Source organism: Phalaenopsis equestris, unplaced genomic scaffold (assembly GCF_001263595.1).
Source record: "Phalaenopsis equestris unplaced genomic scaffold, ASM126359v1 Scaffold000196, whole genome shotgun sequence".
In the NCBI taxonomy this organism is placed as follows: domain Eukaryota; kingdom Viridiplantae; phylum Streptophyta; class Magnoliopsida; order Asparagales; family Orchidaceae; genus Phalaenopsis; species Phalaenopsis equestris.
The window spans coordinates 106,864-129,895 of record NW_018164638.1 but is presented as its reverse complement, the minus strand read 5'-3'; the positions used below and the strand labels follow the sequence as shown (position 1 = coordinate 129,895).

The following is a 23,032-nucleotide window of genomic DNA, read 5'->3' as shown; positions in this document are numbered from 1 at the left end:
AATGTATAGGTATATATATTTATTTATTTATGAAAAGCCCAAGTGCTAAATCTATTAAAATAGGAAAGATACATAAAAGTTGTATTAGAGGGTCCAATAAAGACACCCTACCAATACGATACAACACACACAAAACACCTAAAAAGAGAAAAAGATACAGGAAAACCAAAAAAAAAAGTACCAAAATCGCAGAAAAGAGTAGCTAGTGACGAGCCAGTTTAGTCCCGTCTCTGTCTCTAGTTCTAGGGCGAGATCCAGATAACAAATTGTTGAGTGCCGAGCTATTTCCCGAAGTAACCAAAGTATCATCCATTAGGTTCCCAAGCTGAAGTTTGCCTCCAATCTTCTTCTTCCTCCTTGAATAGACCTGCCATTCCTCCTCAGAGACTGGCTCATCTGATCATCGTGTTGGTAAACAGAACACCGGGCAGATAAAAGCTGATGAGCACCAAAAGAAGGATTGTCAACTGTTGCAACGACTGTAGGTTCAAGTGTGTGTGAAACATGAAATGTCTCCTCTTCACCTATTGCTTCCTGCAACTGAGGAGGGTTTGAAAGTGTAGGTTGCTCAGCAGGGTCATCCAGCTTCTCATCGATCGCAGAAATAGTATTTTCAGAGGAAGGATCCACAGAGGCGATTAACTCAGACATCATAACCTGTTCTGTCGTAGTTTTCTCTTCAGATGAAACAAATATATCCAAAGCAGTGGGGTCAGATACATTCTTAATCAATTAATCTTTAGATTTCAAATTAGGATGAAGCTTATAGCATTTATCAAGATTGTGCCCAAACATCATACAATGAGAACAATAAGGAGGTCTATGCTCCATAACAATTTGTTGCCAATATTAATTGTGAGTTGTGCCCAACCAGACTTCAGTAACATCAGGTAAAGTAGTATCTCTTTCAACAAGTATTCTGGCTATAGAAGGTCTGGTTATGTTAAAAGTGGGTAGATCTAGCTTCAAAGGGTCCCCAAGTATGACACTAATAGAGTATAGAACCTGATAGTGAAAAAAGTGCAGCTTAAGATTAGGTAGACTAAACCATATCGGTACAGTAGGAGATTCACGCTTGGGGTCAAAATCAGGGGACCACTTGAGTAGCTTCATTGGTTTACCAGCAATGTTGAGATATTTTTTAAAAAAAATCTCAGTGTAGTCTTCAGACACGGTTAGTTGAATTAATACGTGTCTTCCATCTATGAGCTATACTTTCCACTTTCCTGCTAATTTGACATCATCAAAACTTTTCCTGATAACTTCCATATAACTTCCATAGGTGGATGTTTCCATAGGTGGATGTCCCCACTGAAATTTTTTAATAAGAGCAAACTTGAATTTATCAACCAGAGATGAAATTTCTAGCTCAGAGAAAAAAAAATGCTGCTTTTTTTACCACTCTTCCTTCTTATCTTCTTAAGAAAATGACAGTCATCCATACCTTCCCGTTGCTCCTTATAACTTGAGGGGAAGACAGCCGTTGTCTCCCTCTGAGAATTACCCACCAAGTGGGCAAATGAGATTTTGCCAGGTTCAACCGTAGACGAAGGAAGCTCCATCACAGCAAAAAAGCTCTACCCAACAATTGTCGAAGCCGCAGAACTCGCAGCTCGACGAGGTAGAGTTGCAGCGAACGAGAGAGAGAGGAGAACCACGTAGACGAGACGACGAAGATGAGCCGAAAAGTCGGGAAGGCCGCGCAGAAGAGATGACCACGCAGACGAGCAGAAAGGTCGAGACGACCACGCAGACGAGACGACGATCGCGGTCGACGGGGCTCGCAGCTCGACGTGGCTCGCAGCTCGACGTCCACAGAAACAGCGAGACGTGACGACGGTGAGGGAGGAGTCGACAAACGCAGGTCGTCTTCACGCGGGCCGTCTTCGAGCACAATCAAGCCAGGGAATCGCCATTGGGCGAAACCCTAGCGAAGTAGCTCGATCTCGCCACCGACCCCATTGTGTGTATATATATATATATATATATATATATATATATATCCCCTTGAAATAAAGTAGATCCACATAACTCTACATCAAATAATTGATTGTAGAGAATATATTTAGGCTTCATTCGTCCATGTTATTGTTTGTCTTGAGGCCATATAGGTGGCTGATGTGCAAATTGTGAAATCTGTTTCATGTTTCCCTCATAAATTAGCATTGTGACATTTCAGAAATTTAGAAGGCAAAACAGCTTTAAATCATTGCCAAAAAAGGTCAAAATCTGGATTTATTTAAAACTGAAGTTGTTTGAGCTGTAAATTTGTTTTCTCAAATATAACTTTCTTTTGACTTAAATCATATCGGAATATGTAATTTTAGATAAAACTATTGGGAGATTCACATAAATACATAATAGTACACCATGGTGACATGTCAGGTTTTAATGTATAGGTTTATTTGAGGAGTGTTCTATTCTCTCAGCTTCTCTATCCTGGTCTCATTTTGAAACTTGGTCCTTTTCCGAATTACATAAATCTTACTTTCATCAAATCCCCTATTAATTATTATTATATTCATAAAATGATAATCTGATTTTTTATATTCTTCGTTATTTTATTGTGCTAGCACTTTTTTTTCCTCCTAGATCATCATGTTTTTCTATTTGATAGTCACCGTCTGGCATTTATCAGGTCAAAGTTCAGACTTGGTTTGACAATGTAGAAGACAGTGAATATGTTGGTGTGGGGGCCAGGTTTGGTCCACCCATTGTTTCGAAAGAGAAACACGCGAACAGAACTCGGCTTATCTTATCGAATCCTCCAGATTGCTGCACCCAACCCAAAAATAAGGTTTAGTATTGCTTATGTTTTAGGGAAGTATACATAACTAGCACACAATTCTTTTGTATATACATGTCTCACACGTAAACTTTCATATTTACATACGTAACACTTTATTGTTTTATGACTATGCATTAAAAGGGGTAGTTCACTTTTAAAAAGTGTTAATACCGAGTAATGCTATTTTTGGTGTGATATTAAAGATTTGAGTGCTATGTGTGTAATTATGAAAGCTTAGGTGTGACATATGTAAGTACATATGAATTTTGTGCTTTGTATGTAAGTGCCCCTATGTTTTAAGATGCATGACCTCTTTTATTGCTTCATATACAAATGCATGACTCAAATTTTCTCTGTTAGATTTCTGGCGATGTTCTCTTAGTTCACCGTGGCAATTGCAAGTTTACAACTAAGGCTAGAATTGCAGAAGCTGCTGGTGCATCTGCCATCTTGATTATAAATAATCGCAAAGGTACCTTAATGTGCTAGTTAAAAGCATTAGAAAAGGTTTTTTAAAGTAAAAAATTGTGGATAACAAAGTGATACTTAGGCTTTGCATTAATAAAGTTTAGAATCCAATACAAATGTTTTCTATATTAAGTGTCATGTTTGTTGCTTGCATTTGGAGCATAATGCATTAGTTTTCATTCTTGTGGATTTAATTCATGGCCTTAAATTAGTTTAATGCTGCGGCAGCTCCGCTATCTGGAAACAACCAATAGTCCAATCTGTCATTAGTGTCAAGTAAGTTTACGTTTAGATAATTGACAAGATTAATGGTACCACTTGCCTTAAATTTCTGTGATTATCGGATACCCAAAGTGTTTTTGAAAAATTACATAGATAAATAACGTGCATCAATCTGATCTAGATGGCTTTGATAAGGTTAAGGTTGATTCTGATATAAATTTATGGGACATTTACGTAAGTACCACCCATTGCCTAAATGTTGCTTTTTACATTTATGCCACCCAAATCTTTCCTATCACATCAAAAAATACCACCGTATTAACTTTTAAAAGGTGAAATACATCCTTTAATGCATTGATAAGGTGGTATGTATGTAAAAATTGAAGTTTAGATGTTAGATATGTAAATACATAGGAATTGAGTGGTGTGTTATGTAAATCTTCCTAATTTTGTTTGTTTTTTAAATCACTTACGCATTTGTTTTTCCTTTTCCTTGTAGAGCTGTACAAGATGGTTTGCGAACACAATGAGACAGGTGTAAATATTAATATATCTGCAGTTATGCTGCCGCAAGATGCAGGCGCAAGCTTGGAAAGCATTCTAGCTAGTAATCGCTCTGGTAATATTTCAGTATTTTTCATGATATATGGGGCATCAGGATTGTTTCAAAATAAGAATGCATTGAATTATGCTGTGAATTAATAAAAAATTTTCAAGGGGCATTTACATACACACCACTTAATTTCCATGTATTTATGTATCTAACATCTAAATTTTACATTTTACAGTTGTAACACCCAATTCTTTCAAAATAAAAATGCATTGAAGTATGCTGTGAATTATTCAAAAATTTTCAAGGCCCATTTAGATACTTACCACCTAATTTCTATGTAAACATATCTAAAACCTAAACTTTACTTTTTACGATTGTACCATCCAAATCATTATACCACTATCTTAACTTTTAAAAAGTGAAATACACCATTTTTATGCATAGGTAAAATGACATATTATGTAAAAATTGAAGTTTAGGTGTTAGATATGTTGATACCGGAGTTAACCCAAATAAAAATTGGAAAATAAATATTATTGCTGAACTCAAATATACGATTAAAACACAACACACTTGGAAAGAGAAATACAAAAATCAACACAAACAAGCACAACTAAATGTATCCGAAGGCGGTGATGCTGTGTTTTAAGGAACACGACGGAAGGAGGGTTTGAGGGTGGCTGTGGAATGGTTGAGGGTGGCTGTGGAATGGCTGCAACCTGGGACGGCTGCAGTTGGAAGAAGTGCTGTTGCAGCAGCAGTTAGCAGGTTCTAGGTGGTTGGAGGTTTGGATTGGGGGTGGGAGAGGGTGGCCGGTTGCTGGAGGATGGAAGTGCAGTAGTAGAGAACAGTCGTGGATACCTAGGGGCGATGGCAGGGACAATAGGAACAGCTGACCAAAACCACAATCGTGGGTTGGGGAATGGCCATCGTAAGGAGTGTTTGGGGGCTGCAGAAGACAAAAGAGCTGCTTTCCTTGGACGTACTGCAATCGGTACGGCGATGGCAGCGACGTAATTGAGGTTGTGGAATAGAGGTGAGTCGAGGGTAAACTCCACCTCGAAGCGAGATACAACTGAAGCATCACCAGTCCTTGGATGCATCCCTAACATGGAAAACTGGGATGTTAACAATTGTTCTGACGTAAAACTCAACCAAAAAACTAATCCTAAAATAGAAAATAATAAATATATATAGTAGATAATTAGGAGGGGGAGGTACTTACCCTTGGGCAGCAACCTAGCCCATCCTCATGGACCGATTGATCTTGCTCCCCTCTTAACTGAACCGGTTCAGCCCCCTAGGGAGCCATGCAATAGTCTTTCGGAGATGGGGGAGTTTTGACCTCATTTGTCGAAGCTTCTGTTTACTTGTTGTCGATAAGGCTGTAATCGAACTGATTATATCATAGTTCTGACTTGGTTTGGTATAATTATAAGTTATTCATATTTAGCTTGAGCTTGTGTCGAGCTTTTATATATTGTTCAAGCTTGACTTGTTTAAAATTTGCAATGTTGTAAACTTGATTTGTACTTGGTTTGTTTTAGGCATGTGAATGAGTATTTAAACAAGCTAAAAATTCAAACAATTATATAGATTTTCTTACAAAAAAGTTAATAAATAATTTTATAAATTTGATATCACATACTAATTTATTAATTATAATCTCTGCAAAAATGAAAGACAACTCTTTAAACATGATCATATGGGTTGTAATCGTATATTTTAGCATGCTCAAATTTTTAAGTTTGCACTCAACTCCCACATTCAGATGTAGGAGTTGATTTTCTCAGAGGTACATGCACTTGTCATTTTCCTAATATTCTTAATAGATGTATTTTGTAGATGTCTTTTTATATTGAGTTATTTCACCATTCATATTCTTAATAGTATATAACTTTACCATGACTGAAATGCATCTTCTCAACTAAACTTTTTGATCGGGTAAGATCTATGAGTAGAGTGAAAAGTAAATATATGCGAGAGACTAGAGTATCAGAGATCCTTGCATACTGCGTTCTCGTCGTTGCCTTCGATGCTAGCATGACCTAGCAACTCAGGATTTCGAATATTTCAGGCGAAATCAGGAGACACAAAACTTTAAAAGACTAGAGAGAAATTGAGGTTTTTGGGGATTTAAAATTAATTTTAAGGGACATTTCAGACATATCACATAAGTCTGATGTATTTTCACATATAACAAAAAAACTTTAATAAAATAAATAAATAATTAATACTTATTTATTAATAAAATAAATATATAATTAATAATTAATAAAAAAGTATTATTGATATAATAATATGTTACTATTAAATCTATACTTTAATAATTCAGGTTAATTAAGTTTTATCTAAATAATATCATATATATGATTTGTCATCAGACTTAATATCGGTATTTAATGAATTACTTGTTGAACAACAAACGAGTTTGTTCGTGAATATAAATGAATAAATTCAACTATGTTCATGTTTAGTTTCATTTACGCTCCGAGCTTTTAAAAATTGTCAACCTTATTTATTTACTAATTTGAACAAACATGATCGAGTCCTAATCAAGTCGAGTTTGAGTTGTTCATCGAGTGCATTGATTCATTTACAGGTCTAGTTGCCGATGATGGAGTTGTTGTAATCTTCTGGGGCCGAAGGCTCTTCGACCGCGATCCAAGAAGACCTGGGTACTACTGGCGATTGCACTGTCTCTCAAGGCATTTGAGGACCTTTCTCCACTTGCAAGCAAACATCCATATCGGTCCAATACTCTGGGAGCTCACTACTGATCCGTTTTGGGCCTACGTGCATGCATATACTGCTAAATATCCCAAAACAACCTATGGTTGGCTCAACCTGATTTGAAGTTAGGGTAACCTGAACTTCCCCAAATGGTAGTGGCCATAACAGTAAGGTATCCATCGTGATGCCTTGAAATGCTCTCTTTTATGGCTGTCCCGTGTCTGAAATCGGTGTCTCATTCCTATCATTCTCCATCATCACCAAAATTGGTCCCACCGACATTGCTCTGCTTGCAATGACACATGATCTTGAGCTCGGTAGAACAGTGAAGGACGATGTGCTTTCCCTCCTTAGTGAAGGAGCATGTATTTCTGAATCTGTTGTGCTAAGTCATACAATCAAATTGCCATGGTATTCTCAACAAAAAGGCAACATACATCCATGGGTATCACATCGCATCACACCTGATCCTGAACCTAAATTATAGTCGAAAACTCCACTAGGCACTTTTGGTAAATCCCGACCCTATTTTCCTTATTCAACCATTTCAGAGAATATGGTTGGGAATGTCTTTGAGTCATGAGGCTCAATTTTTTCATAATTTGCGTAGAACCAACATTCTTGCTGCTCCCTCCATCAATGATGAGTCTGCATACATACCCGTTCACAATGCAACAAGTGTAAAATATGTTGTGGCAAAACCATTGCGAATTTCTCATTTCTTCAGTCTGTAGAACCCTTGAACCACGAGCATCTCGCCCTTATCTGGTGGAAGATGATACACCTCACCCGGTTCTTCAGCCGCCTCTTCATTTCTAACCTCTTCAATTGTGCCCTGCTCGGTAAGAGACACAATTCGACTCGTCTGGCAGTTGGAGGCGATGTGCCCAAATTAATGACATCCGAAGCTTTTTCAAGCAGACTGTAGCAGATGTGCTACTCTTCTCTGGCTTCTTCTCACTCGAGATTGTTATGTCATTATCCAAATTAGTTTTCTCAACTCTTTGAGGCGTGTTTCTGCTGATGTCTCCAACTGCAGGTGACTGTCTGAATAGTAGTGGTTGTCAAATTTGTTTATGCTATCTCTCTATCTTCATGGCTAAGATCCGGACATCTCTCAATGACTAATAGGGTTGCAACTGCATAACGTTGCTGTTAGTAGGCTTCAAACCCCTCAAGATATCGGGCTATTGAATGTTCCTCTGGCTTAACCAATTCACACTTAATTTGCAACTCATCAAACTGCGCCGTGAAATTCTCTATTGACAGGTCTCTACCCTATATGTGGTGGAGTCTTGGAAACATATCCTGGCGATAATGAGGAGGTAGGTATTTGCTGTGTATCCCCTTACTCATCTTCTCCCATCCAGTAGTCTTGCCATTGTCTTCTCTATTTCTTTGCCTTTGCAAGTTTTCCCACCATAAGAAAACACTCTTTTTCAGCTTGATGGTCGCTAGTTTCTCCTGTTTATATTGCTGAATTGAAATATACGATTAAAATCCAACACAATTGGAAAGAGAAATACAACAATAAGCACAATCAAACACAATTAAATGTATTCGAGGGCGGGAGGGTGGTCGTTGGATGGCTGCAATCCGGGGCGACTGTAGTTGCAAGGATTACTGTCGCAGTAACAGTCACGACAACAGGTTCTAGGCGGCTGGAGGGTTGAATTGGAGATGGGAAAGGGTGGCCGGTTGTTAGTAGGGGTGTAAACGAGCCGAACATGAGCGAGCCCATACTCAGCTCGTGTTTGGCTCGTCTCTATTTTTCGAGCTCAAAGTGTTTTCGTGTTCAGCTCGTTTGCTTAGCGAGCCGAACACAAACTAATGGTTTGTTCACGAACAAAGAGTCGTTTTGATAACTCTAATCACGTAGCCATAAGATGTTAAGGGTTGAGGCAAGATTTAAAAATTATTGTTTATATTAAAACAACATTTGGATTTAATTTAATCATTTTTATTCTGTTTTCTCAATTAATACTTTTAATTGATTATAGTTCTTTGTAGCCTTGTAGTTATATATATATATATAATATATATATATAATTGATAAGTAATATTTCGAGTCAAAATGATCCGAACACGAATGAATAAATTTTTGTTAGTGTTTGACTCGTTAAATTAGTGAACAAGCCGAACATGAGCTTCTTAACGAGCTAAACACGAGTTGTTCGCGAACAACGAGCCATTTTGACAGCCCTAGTTGTTAGAGGATCGAAGTGTGGTGGTAGAGAACAATCATGAATACCATAGGGGTGCTGGCAGGGACAGGGAAAGGGTGGGGACAGTAAGAACGGCTGACCAAAACCACAAATGCGGGCTGTTTGGGGGTTGGCCACGGTAAGGAGAGGGGTTTGGGGGGCTGCAGAAGACAAGAGAGCTACTATCCTTGGGCTGACTGCAACTGGTACAACAACGACGTCGGCGGCGGCGGAAGGGAGGTTGTGTAGGAGGGGAGAGTCGAGGATAAACACCACCTCGGAGCAAGGTACAACCGAAGTACTATTCATCCTTGGATACAATCATAACTGGAAAAACTGGGGACGTCGATGACTGTCCTTAGAAAAACTTCGCCAAAAACAAACCTTAAAACATAAAATAACAAATATTATAGTAGATAACTAAGAGGGTGAGCCCCCTCCCTTTGGTCGACAACCCTAGCCCATCATCATGGACCGGCTGGCCCTGCTCCCCTCTTGGTTGAACCGGTTTAGATGGTCCAACTGGTTCAGTCCCCTAGGGAGCCCTGCATCATATTTAAAATTAGAAATTACGGGGTTTGTATGTAAATCTTCCTTTTTCATTGGAATTTTTTTTTTGTTTCATTAAAATATGTTCTATATGGAGACAAACGCTTTTTTGGCCTTTCATTTTTTTTTGTTTCATTAAAATATGTTCTATATGGAGACAAAATGTACAACGACGACGTTCTATGACGTATGGCCATGTTTTTTTTTTTTTGGCATTTTTTCCATATTCGAAGTTTCCAAAAGTTCTAATCCTCTCTCAATACCATAGATTTGAGTGAATTCTTTTTTATTTGCTTTAAAATATGCTGTATGGAAAATGATGCCAGTAAAAATTTAAAACCTTAAGTGGAGAAGTGTTTTTGATTAAGGATGTTAATTTATTTTGGGAAGAATTCACATACATACTCAATTCTTATGTTTTTACATATCTAACATCTATACTTCAATTTTTGCATACTTCTCACCTTATCCATGCCTGAAAAAGGTGTATTCCACTTTTTAAAAATTAAAATGGTGGTACATTTGATGTAATTTGAAAGATTAGGGTGATACAAATATCAAAAGTGAAGTTTAGGTGTTAGATATGTAAATACGGAATTATGTTTTATGTATATCAATGCCACTTTTTTTTCTTTTACTACCATTTCTCTGCATATGTTTAAAAACTTCTTTTCTAACCCATGAAAATTTTCGCAGTTGCAGTGCAACTATATTCTCCAGATCGCCCTTTGGTGGACACAGCAGAAATTTTTCTGTGGCTAATGGCTGTTGGCACTATCTTGTGCGCTTCTATTTGGTCAGCATGGAGCTCGAGAGAGGCAGCTATTGAACATGAAAAACTTCTAAAGGTTTGCTTGTGTAATTTCTCCATATCTTAAGCAATTTTTTTATTTTTTTATTTTTTGAAGTGATCTCCCATTGTTATGATAGGATGCACCAAATGATTTACTCAACATGGAATCAACTGGCTCTGGAGGTGTTGTTGATATCAATACAATGTCAGCAATTCTATTTGTTGTGATCGCGTCAGGCTTTTTGATTATGCTTTATAAACTCATGTCCACATGGTTCGTGGAAATTTTGGTGGTTCTATTTTGCATCGGCGGAGTAGAGGTTTATTTTTCTCCATATAATTCCTTTTTTTTCTCTTTCAACTTTCATGATAATTATCAATTTTATTTTACTATTCACTGTTATATAAACTTTTGATGGGTAATGCCTGTAACACAGAAATAGAGTTGGGCTTGATACCCACAAAACAATGGGAAATTTACATATACAACACACAATTCTTATGTATTTACATATCTCACATCGGAACTGTGTGTGTGTGTGTGTTTGTGGTTAAATAATTAATTTTTATTGTGTTTTTATATGATAGAGAAAATATCTGGTTTATGCATAATTTTATTCTAGTGACACTAGTATACCTTCCTCTAATCCGGCTGTGTAAAGACTTTAAAGTTGAGAAATGAAGCCATGAGTCTTCCCGTCGGAGTGACGTGGGAGCTTCCCCGCACAGAAATTTCACAGCAGTGTAACTACTATAATACCGTGGGATTCAATATTTTACGGGAGACGGGCTGTTGAAACAGTACTGTTTTCCTTTCTTATGCTTCATTTCCTATTATCTTTTATTCATATTTAGTCATTTCTCATATATGTGTTGTATTCGGGTTTGTAAGTCGATTTTTATAGTGTTTTCTGTCAGGATAGCCGCCAACGTCTTGTGTATCCCTTTCTAGAGTTGTATTCAAATGTGAGAAGGTGCTCCGGTTGTAACTCGTCCAAGTCTCGCGACATCATACAGGGAGTCTGGTTTTGCTGGATTGAAGAATTTCCGTTGATCAAGCGAGTCGTGCGACTTCTTACAGGATGTAAGGAGATTGGGATGTTCTCACATCATTCTCCCAAGTTAGGAGAGGTTTCTTTCTAAGGATCTGGATCTCACTGTCAATTTTTCTTTCCCACAAAGCACTTATAGAGGTTTTTTAAGTTGTAGTTCACCACGCTTATATGACCATCTGATTGTGGGAGTACTGTTAAACTGAACTAAAACTTAGTACTCAGTTTGTTCCATACAATCTTTAAAAAATAACTAAGAAATTTTTTAATCTCTATCTGAAGTGATGACATCTTGGACATCCCTTAGTTGTGGTAAGCACACAAGAAGTAAACTGTCAGTTAGGACGCGGGACTACTAATGGCTCTGTCAACTGGGATCGTTGTTTTTTTGGTATCGGCTTTGGACTCACGACCTTCTAAGACAACCAATGTATCATGCTGGAGTTTTATGGGCTTAGTTTGAATCACTTGCATCTCTCCCTCGTCGGCTTCAAGCTGATACTTCTCTTCATTTTCCTCCTCTAGATCTTCACTGTCTCCTTCATAGCACCCTACATAGTGAAAGATATCACCATTCTATTTGGGAAAGTAGACACAACTTGAATCACTTCATGGATGACATAGTTTTAAGAGTACCGATGGTCTCTACCTTTTCTCTACTCTACATGAGTTTCCTCTGGCGGGTTTAGCTTGGGTGTCTGATCCATTCGAAGAGTGGTGTGGATATAGTACTTATGCATTTTCTCTCCACCTGTAAGACTTAGAGCCTAGATATGCTGTAATATCTAATAGGGCTGCAATTGTACCACATTGCCAAAATATGGTATCAATTCCCTATCTTGTTGTGCTATTCTTTTCGGGTTCCACTAATTCACATTTCAACATAAGTTGATCAAACTCAACTGTGTACTTCTTTACAGAAAGATCTTTCTACTATAAGTGATGAAGTCTCAAAAACAATTGTTTGTAATGTCTGCATCTCCCTATTCATTTTGGACTAGGTTGTGACTAGGTTGTGGAACATTCTTGTATTCAAAGATTCGTCTTACTGTCTGGAGCCACTCAATGAGCTCGGTCGGATCCGTGCAACCTTGAAATCTTGATAAATCCACCCTTATTTCATGATCTTGGCTTCTCATGTTATATTACATGCTAAGTAGTCGAGGTATTGATTCATCATCTTTGAAAATTTTTCGATGGAATGGATTCGTTTCCTCTCACTGGATATATCTCAAAGTCGGCAAGTCTCTATTGCAGCTGGAGGATTTTTCGCCGCATATTCTCTATAGAAAGTTTTTGGAAATCTCGCTGAGGGTTTCTCTTTGGCTGAATGACGTCCTTTTCTCTTGACCATGTTTTAGGAGGTTGTTGGGTTAGTTGAAGGCCGAAGTTTTGGTGGTAGGTTTCGGATGAATATTTAGTGAATGTAGAAAGATTGGATTTTGAAAATTTAAGGTTAGAGCTTGAAATTGACGTGGAAATAATTTGGGTATTGTGGGAATTTTAATTTTCTTTTAAATTTTGTATTGGGACAAGAAAGATAAAACTCTAAAAAATTTATGGCTTGCCAGACTTTGATACAAAAAGGTGATAGGCTAGTTGTAGGATGGGTAATGAGAGTGGTAGGATGAATGGAAGCTGAAAATCGGCTTGAACAGGGCTGGACAGCAAACTAGAAGCAGGAGATGGTTGCTTGGCTGAAAGTAGCGCGTGAATGACGAATCAATGAGCTGAAGATGGCGAGGGAGATCTACCATCAATTCCCAGGCAAGCTACAGACACACCACTTGCAAAAGAAAGAAACTATAGCACTCTGGAGAGCATAACTTAGAATTCATAAAAAAAAAAAAAAATTGGGAATCCAACCAGCTTCACTACAATATATATAAATGTCCCTTATGAGAAAATACTTGATTGAAAAATATAAAAAATAGGAAATAACTTCAAAGAAAAGAAATAAAAGGCAAAACCTGCAGAAAATAAACTGAGCAAATAAAAAAAAAAAAAAAACTCCGGCTTGGAAGCCGCAATATTTTGTCTGGATTGTGAAATTTTTGTAGGATGGTAGAATGCCGTGGAATCCTGCGGGGAGCTCTCGCATCATGGCATGTTTGTAAAAATTGAAGTTTTGGCATTAGATATATAAATACTCAAATTTGATTGGTATGTATGTAAATCTTCCTTTTAATATTCATTAGTTTAGAAGGAAATAGATAGCAGTGTAGATCTGCTTAAGTTGATTGGAACACTCAGAAACGCAGTTTTACTTTTATCATTTGAGTTAATTTAAATATACTTGTTTTTTACTCGGATTTTTTAAGTCTACTTTGTTGACCAACGCTTAATTTTTTCTCTGTTTTTTTTTTTTCAGGGCTTGCAAACATGTCTAGTTGCTTTATTATCCAGGTTAGCTTTTCTTTCATTTTGACCCGCTTTTCCCATTGTTTTAGTTTTTTTCGTAACTTACTTTCTTTAATAGCATTGTTCATTGTCTGTTTACAACTGTACAAATAGCGATGTTTGTTTACTTTCTTGTTAGATTAAGTAGTTTAGATAATATATTATGAGGGAATGATACCAGAACTAGTTCAACACAGCGAAAATGAAAGCAAATTTTACTAAGCAAATGAATTAGGGTTACAAATACGGCTATAACGGAAATAAAAGACAACACCACACTCCGACTAGGGTTGAAAGAGAAGATTCATGGGCGGTGGTGGCGTATCCTCCTTGCGTATCCACCCGCCATCCACCCCTCATAGCTTGCTGCCGCCTCCCTACCACCTTTGACTCTGCCCTAATTCGGTGTTTGCATGCTCATCTTAGTTATTTCCTATTTTGGTTGGTTGATTGGAACTGCTAATTTGAATTTCAGGAATAATATCATCGTTCCGTTGTTGTTTGGGTTAACTTCGGTATTGGATGGATTAAAAAAGGGTTTTGATGCTCTAGGCATGCACAGTTGATGAGTGAATAACCATATGGAAATAAGATAAAATATAATTGATCATGAACGAAAAGACTACCAAATGTACACCCATTGTGTTAAGGGGGGGTATTTTTGTTGAGTTCTATTTCAGGCATCCTGAAATATGGGTGAGAATTTCTTGTTTTGAGGTGGATTTCCCAAGTTTGGAGAGGTGGAAGGGAAGTAAATCATAGTGGATTTCATTATAAATTATGATAGTTTTTATACTTTTCATCATCTATCCTTGCCCTAATGTTATAATTTCAAGGGGCCAAAATGTTCTTTCCAGATGATCATTGGTCATAGTGGGGTTTAAGTTCCGCAAAAGTTGATCCGACTCAAAAGTCATCTCAAGCGGCAGCATAAGGATGTGCGTTGCAGTTGTTCCAGCCAACCTGCAATTTTCCAGTTAAGGCAAACCCGTAGTTGGCAGTACGGACGTGTTGGTTAATTTCTTATGGCAAATTCCAAGCAACCGGCAGTTTTTAAGCCTAGTCCAACTTCCATTTTGCACTCCATCCCCTGTGATTTCCTTTATTACAGTGAAATTGAACCTATCACGGACCTCTTGCCTCACAACAAATTATTCAACCAAATCAGAGAATAAGGACAGCAGGTTTATTGGAGGTGAGCTACAGTCTCCAATTGCAAGAAATCTTTTGAAGGCAAAAACAAGGCATTTTTTCATGCATTCCTTGGTGGTGGTTGAAATTACTAAAATTTGAGAAAGGACAATAGTGTTATGTTTGGCCCAAATACTCATTTCTCAGTGCTGAAATCTTCACACTTGCACAAGAATTCACTGGGGAGCAATTCTTCTGGTTGTTTGGTGGCCTTTTGTGATCATATATATATATATATTTGTTTTATTTATGTTTTGATTTGATACAAAAAATATTTTGCATATTTGGTTAAGGTGTGATTGTTTCTAAAAATACTCAAAATATTTAAAAGTTATTTTTAGTAATTTAAAAAATCTGTTAATCTAGATTTAGAAATGAAAGATAAAAAAAAGGTAAAAAAATACACTAAACAAACATATTTTTTTAAAAAAATAATAAAAATAAAAAATAAAATTGATCCCAAACAAGCCCTTAGTCTTACAAAATTTTGTATTTCTTATTTTATTAGGCTTGTCAGTTAAATAGTTTAATAGAGTTCTTGTACTTTTCTGATCTTATAAGGCTTAGCGTTCATTACTTTACATCCCATCGGCATCATTTAACTTGGTTCAAAGATGGCGAATGTCATCTTTTTAACTAGAGTTAAATTTACATGCAAAATCCAACAAGAATGAAGGGCACAAGTGACAATTACTGGAAAGTTGATTATGACATTCTTGCTTTTGGCTTAAACAGTGTTCTTAGTTGGGTAATTGGTTTGCCATCTTGTTATCCTCTAATGTCATTAAAAGTTGACTCCTTTCACATATTTTTGAACTAGTTACTCTTAGAGGAATTATTATAGAGAGGTAATATTTTCTGTCAAATCTCTTTCGCTTGCCCCATCTATTGTTGGAAGGATTTCAGGTGATCTAATTCCTCTAAAACTGTGTTGTTTGACTTCTTGCCTGTGTTGCTTAAAACTTGGGTAAATTTACATATGCAGAACAAAATTCTTATGTATTACATATCTTACACCTAAACTTTCATATTTACATACACAGCACTTTGGTGCTTTAAATCTATGCATGAAAAATGTGTATTTCACTTTTAAAAAGTGGTGATAGTGCTATTTTTGATTTGATATTAAAGGCTTGAGTGCTATGTAGGTAAATTTGAAAGTATAGGTGTGAGATATGCAAATACGTAAGAATTATGTGCTATGTATATGATGTAGGGTTGCTGTTAAGGATGAACGGTTCAGCGTGGGGACGGTAGGTTCAGCGGGGAGGTTGAACCAGCCGACCCTAATTAGGGCTAGGAGGGCTGCCGCCCCCTTCCATTTATAGTTATTATGCTGTTATTTGGTGTTAGGGTTAGTTCTTTTTGCTGATTTAATATTCTTCATTGTCGTTATTCTCACTTGCTATGGCTATATCTGAGGACGGGTGGTGCTTCGGTGTATCCTGCTTAGAGATGTTGCTTGCCGGTATCAGTTTATAAACGCCACTAAAACTTATTTGCGGATAAATTTCTTGAATCTTCTGAATAGAAGAGCATCCCTCTCTTTTCTTTTGGCATGCTTTATACTTTTGAATGATTTCAGTGCGCCTCTTTTGAAATTTTCAGGTGGTTTAAGCAAGCTGGAGAGTCATTTGTTAAAGTGCCTTTTTTTGGAGCAGTTTCGTACCTCACACTCGCGATTACCCCTTTCTGCGTAACTTTTGCAGCAGTTTGGGCTGTTTATCGCCAGAGGTCATATGCGTGGATTGGCCAAGATATTCTTGTAAGACCATGTTTTTATCTGTGAAAGTTATCTCAAGCCAAATCCAGACGGTTTGGGTCCGAATTTCTAAGTTAATTTTAGGAAGATTCACATGTGCACCACTCAATTCTTATGTGTTTACATATCTGACACCTAAATTTCAATTTTTACATGTATATGCCACCTAACCTATGCAAGAAAAGGTGTATTTTACATTTTTAAATTTAAAATAGTGGTGTTTTTTATGTGATATGAAAGATTTGGTTGTTATGAAGGTGTTAGATTATGTAAATTTGTATAAAATGTTGATGGCTTTTTTAAAATTTATTGCTTCTTAATTGATGTAATTGTTTCTGTCATCTGATACATTGTCTTGATGAATCAGGGCATCACTTTGATACTTACTGTCATTCAAATAGTGCGAGTACCTAATCTCAAGGTTTGTCTATATTAAGCCATTGTTACTTTCATATTATATGTGGCTTTAGATACAAAAAACATGCATAATGACGTGCATGATCTTGTTTTTAGAAATGCTTTCACTAGAAGTCTTTGATCTTGACATTTTAAGTTTGAAGCTAAATTCTTTATGACTTTGAGTATTCAACAGTAATTACACCATCTCTAAAATTTGAAGCATTTCAAAGATGTCACACTGAAAAAGTTAGGTCAAGAAGTTCACAATTTTGTTGAATCTTCTAGCTTAACATTAAATTTAGTAAATTCTCATTTCCTTTTCTTACTATTGATACGAGGCTAAATTTTAGCAATTACAGCAATCAGATCTGCCTAATAAGGATCCTATAACTATATTCCTAAACATAAATTTTAACAGTTATTCTACTTAATGTAAAAATATTTTAGCCTTAATTACATTTCAATACTACAACAATTATGCCATGCCACACAAAATTCGAATATTAATTGAGTTCCAACTTGTCATACCAGGTGGACAATGTAAACGTTTTTCGTAACTTGAACTGACAATCAATTGCTGATATGCAAAGGCAGACAGTGACGACAAAGTGTTAGCTGATAAAAAACACAACCTAGACAATATAGTTATTCCACAATTGACTTGGATTAATTATTGCAGAGATTTTAATTACTTTTAAAACAGATACACTATCATTTTATCCAACTTTGTTATGAAAATAAAAAGATAATTTAGGGAACGTAAATAAAAATTATACTAACCTAACAATAAATAAATAAAGTAGTAACTAAGCCACTACATATTTAAAAACTAACATTTTTTCCTCAAATTGAGTGAGGAAGGCAAGGCAACGATGAATCAATAGCTTTGGAGGAATATAGAGGAAGAAGATGAAGACGTTGGAAGACAGCAGGGCTGAGGGTTTAGCTTTGTTTGTTTTATGGCATGAGGCCCGGTTTAGGTCTGATAGGTGTGATTCAATTATTATTATTTGTTATCTATCTTAATAGATGAAGGAATATTATCATCATCCTTATTGTTGAATGTCCAATGAATCAAATAGACCTTAATCAAACATATTGATTTGGATAGGTTCACATTAATCGTAGTTTAGAATTTGTGATGGAAAAAACTCTCTCTCATTATTTAATTGGGAACATATGCTACATATTTATATAAACTCAATTCTCTTTAGTTTAGGAATGACTTTAATAGAGGAAAGATCTTGCAATTAGATTTCCTCTAATTAAGTTACCTATTTTACTCAGGGATCCCTAGAGGGCTGAATCGGTTGGACCTCCTGAACTGGTTCAGCCAAGGGGAGAATAGTAGCCAGCTGGTTTCGGTTATGGGCTAGGGTTGCCTCCCAAGGTGAGGGGCCTCCTCCTCCTAACTATCTACTATATCTACTTGTTATTTTCTATTTTAGAGTCGTTTTTTGTGAGATTTCTGTTTGGACAGCTGTTGGCGTCCCCTGTTCCCTTTCTAGGGCTGTATTCGACGATGATAAGGTGCTCTGGCTATAACTTGTCTGAGATGGTTTGTATTTTCCTCTACCGTAATTGCTGTCATCTACTTTGAAGCCCTAAATAGTTGTTGCCGCTCTCCAGCACCACCCACCCCCCTTTCTGCTTGTTTTTCCCTGCCACCCCCTTTCAACTGTTACCACCATTCCTTCCATCAACCGCAACCCCCCTTCCTTTCTCCTCTTCTGGCCACCAGCTAACTGAGACTTGCTTCCAGGCGGTAGATCCAGCCGCTAATCCCCCTCCCTTACATATTGTGTCGCGTGCCCATCTCCCACCTAACCTTCTCGTCTCCTGGTAGTCAGCCTCTCTCCTTCCCATATCCTATAGCCAGGCTACTGTCCAACCCCTTGCTCTGTTGCCAACCAACCACCTAATTCCCCTCTTCTGCTGCAACCACAAACCAACAGGACGATTGCCAACCTGCTTCCCTCTATTGCAGCCCCACTCACCGTTGTCCGCCGACTGCTCCACCTTGTCCTAGCCAGAGATACGAGTTGTGTTTTATTTTCATTTCTATTTTGAGTATAAATTGTAACCTCTTTACTTTTAGCACAATAAAATCTATTTAATCTATTTTCTATTATGGTTTGAGTTTACTCCGATATCATTTGATATTAGAGCTAGCCTAACTCTAGTCATATCCTAATGTTTCCTAGCATCTGCGTTACCCTTCAACCAAAAAATTTCTTTTATATTTTGATACCATAGCCATACTTTGACCTAACCCTAATTTTCTTCTGCTGATTTCGAAATTCAGCACCCTAAATCAATTTTTACATCATTTTTTCACTTCCCAATTTTAAACCCTAGCCACCAAGGAGATACATGCCCGAGATTTCAGTGGAGCTTTGCAGACACTGAGGGTGAAACCCAGGGGAGACTTACCATCGATGGTGGCATGGAAAGTCAAATAGGCAAAAGGGACGAAAATTTTAACCCTTCCATAGGGAGGATTTTAGTGATGAAGAATATTGGCCGTGTCGTTTGTTAATCTAGTATCAGAGGAGGTCTAGAGAGGAGACATCCGTTGGAGGACACATCGACTTCGTAATAAAGGTAGATTTACCAGAGTTCGATAGAGGTATAGGTCCAAATGATTTTATTGAATAACTAAAATCAGTTGAGAGGATCTTTGAATACAAAGATGTGCCGAAATATTAAAGGCTGAAGCTTGTATCTATCAAATTGAGAAATAGCGTCTCCTTGTGGTGGGACAACTTGCAGAGATAGAGGAAAAGTGAAGATAGTGATAAGATTTCTAATTGGGAGAAGATGAAGAAAGAGATACAGAAGAAATACCTACCATCCCACTACCACTAGTATATGTTCTGAGACCACTTGCAACAGAGAAACCTATCAATGGAGTAGTTCACGATACAGTTTGACCAGTTGCAAATGAAGTGTGATTTGGTCGAGCCAGAGGAACACACCATAGCTCAGCTCGTTACCTAGGAGTCTGAAGCTCGCTATTGACAATGTGGAGCAGCTGCAGCTTTATTGGTCACTTAGGGCTGTCCAGACCTTAACATTGAAAGGGGAAAGATAACAGAAACAGAACAAGCAACCAACACAAATCAGGCAACCAACCACAGTTGGAGACACAAGTAGGAGCACTCCTCAGACAGTTGAGAAAACTAGTTCGAATAAAGATAGAATCACTACCTGTGAGAAGAAGTTCGAGAAGAGTAGCAAGCCTACTATAGTCCCCACCAGGCAATACTTCAGATGCCTGAATTTGGACATAGCCTCCAGCTGCCCAATGAGATAAGTTATGAATTTTACCTAGCAGGGTTCTGTGGAGGAGGTTAGCAACAAGGAGATAGTTAATGAAGATGGTGAGGCACATCATCTTCCAGCTGAGGAGGGTGAGATGCTTGTGGTTCAATGGGTCCTACTCACCGAGGATATGAGGGATTCACATCGGTTTGTTACAATATATTCTACACGTATTGCGAACTTGAGGGTATGTACTCTCATCATCGATGGAGGGAGTAGTAAGAACGTAGCGCCTACGCAAATGATGGAGAAGTTGAGACTCATGACTCAGAGGCACCCCCAACTATATTCTCTAATGTGGCTGAAGAAGGAAAACATGACCAACATTGACTGGAGGTGCTTAGTGGATTTTTTGATTGGGAGAAAACTGCAGGATCAAATGTGGTGCGACGTGGTCCTCATGGATGTTTGTCATCTTTTAGTGGGAAAATCGTGGCAATTTAACTTGAGGGCCCAACATGATGGATTCAAAAACACATATGCCTTTACCAAGGATGGATAACACATAATCCTCCCTTCGGTGGAGCACGGGAAAGCGCCCTTGCTAGCAGAGCAACATCGATGGGACCAATTTTGGAGTGACAACAAATGATAGGCTTGAGACATCAGCTCTAAACGCATAACAAACATGACATATATTATTTTAAGATATCACGGTCGATAACTTACTACCAAGGCCACCACCGTGCATGGAGGTTCAGGTTACCCCTAGTTCAGATTAGGTTAAGTTGACCATGATTATTTGGGAGTATTCAGTAGCCAGTTCAACTCAATAGTAGATTGCTAGAAGATTGGATCGATGTAGATGTTTGCTCGTAAGTTGGGAATGTTCATTAGGTGCCTTGGGGGACGGTGCAGTCACCAGTGAGTTCTAGGTGCTTCGCGGACCGCAGTCATGGAGCCTCAAGTCCCGGGAGGTTACAATAGCCCCTTCACCGACAATGAGCAGATAGAAGCTTCGACGAATGAGTTCGAAGCTCCTCCAATCCTGGGAGATTGATGCGGGCTGCCTGGGTTAGACATCCTAAGATGATTCATCCATAGAGGAATAGGGACTGGCCAGTCTAGGTTATGGGCTAGGGTTTCTGCCCAAGGGGCATCCCCCTTCTAGTTATGTACTATATATATTTTGTTATGTTCTATTTTAGAGTTAGTTTTTTGTGAGATTTTTGTTTGGGTAGCCGCCGACGTCCCATGTATTTGCGAGAAGGTGTTCCGGCTGTAACTCGTTCGAGGTGGCATGTATCTTCCTCTACCCTTCTGCTGCCATATTCTCTGCAGCCCTACCTAGCTATTGGAGCCCTCCGACACCCCCCTTTCTCCATGTTTTTCCTTGCCTCCCCCTTCCAACCGCATGACTCATCTACGACCACCACTCCTTCCAAAAACCACCCCCCTTCTCTTGTTTTCAACCCAGCTGATCGGGATCTACTTCCAGGCAGTGGATCTGGTTGCTAATCCCTCTCCCTCGCCTAGTGCACTGCCCATTTCCCAACTAATCTTCCCGTCTCCTGGCAGACAGTCCCTCTCCTTCCCATGTCTGAAAGCCAAAACCCCTTGCCATGTTGCTAACCACCTAATTCCCCTCTCTTGCCGCAACCGCAAAGCAAGTCTGCCGCTACCTATTTCACGCCCTCCCACCTCTATCTGCTCACTGCCCTACCTTGTCCTAGCCGGAGATTTGACTTGCGTTGTATTTTCTTTTCTGTTTTAGGTTTAGATTGTAACCCCATTGCTTTTGTCGTAATAAAATATGTTTTCTCTTATGGTTTGGATTACCTATGGTATCATTATTGAAAATATATTTATTTGATTTCCTATAATAAAGTCACCTATAATCAAGCTTCCTAATAGACAACTATTAGATTTATTACTTTCAATAACTCTCCCCCTCAAGCTGGAGCATAGATTTTTATCATGCCCAACTTTTTACAAATATAAGTGACCCTAACTCCATTAAGGGCCTTTGTGAAGATGTCCCGTAGTTGTTCCTCACTCTTTATATGAGCTATATAAATCAAATTTTATTGAATCTTTTCACAAATAAAATGAATATCTTTCTCAATTTGTTTAGTTTGTTAATGGGAGGAGTTTGAAGCAATATCACCACAACTCCGGTGAAACTGTCTTCTTAAAATCCATTTTGGTTCAGAATTGGGAGACTGACATGGGGCTTTTAGTGCCCAGGCATGACAAAATGCCAAGTCTTCTGACCTGGGCCATTTCAGTATCGATAGAGGAGGGACCGACCGATCCATCCAATCATGGATTTGCCACGTATGAAGTGTGGGGTCCACTCCTTTGTTTCCCTAGGTCTATATATGCTGTCTTAATTGTGTCTAGGTCAGTTTCTTTGAATTTTTTGTAAGGACAACCTTCGGAGTCCATGTTTTCCCTTCTAGGGCTATATCCTGACAACGGGTGGTGCTCCGGCTGTAGCTAGTTCGAGATGATGATTATCCTCGACCTTCGCGCGCCGTCCACAAAATTTTCTTTGTTGTGGCTGTCACCCTACTCAATGCAGCCACTCAAAAAACAGCCACCTCGCTGATTTTCTGTAGCACTACCTCCTCCCACCTTGCTGCCGTCCCTCA

General features: G+C 38.2%; 1 protein-coding gene across 1 annotated transcript in view; it reads left to right on the top strand.

Moving 5' to 3' along the window:
• Positions 1-2,638: 2,638 nt before the first annotated feature.
• The window catches only part of LOC110022546 (signal peptide peptidase-like 5), a gene marked incomplete at its 5' end in the record, with an annotated part of 50,854 nt that continues 30,460 nt past the window's right edge, over positions 2,639-23,032 (top strand). The window contains 8 exon segments of the mRNA XM_020721550.1: positions 2,639-2,797; positions 3,149-3,260; positions 3,978-4,097; positions 10,214-10,365; positions 10,448-10,630; positions 13,734-13,768; positions 16,562-16,718; positions 17,083-17,136. Coding sequence (XP_020577209.1) covers positions 2,639-2,797; positions 3,149-3,260; positions 3,978-4,097; positions 10,214-10,365; positions 10,448-10,630; positions 13,734-13,768; positions 16,562-16,718; positions 17,083-17,136 — 972 coding nt within the window.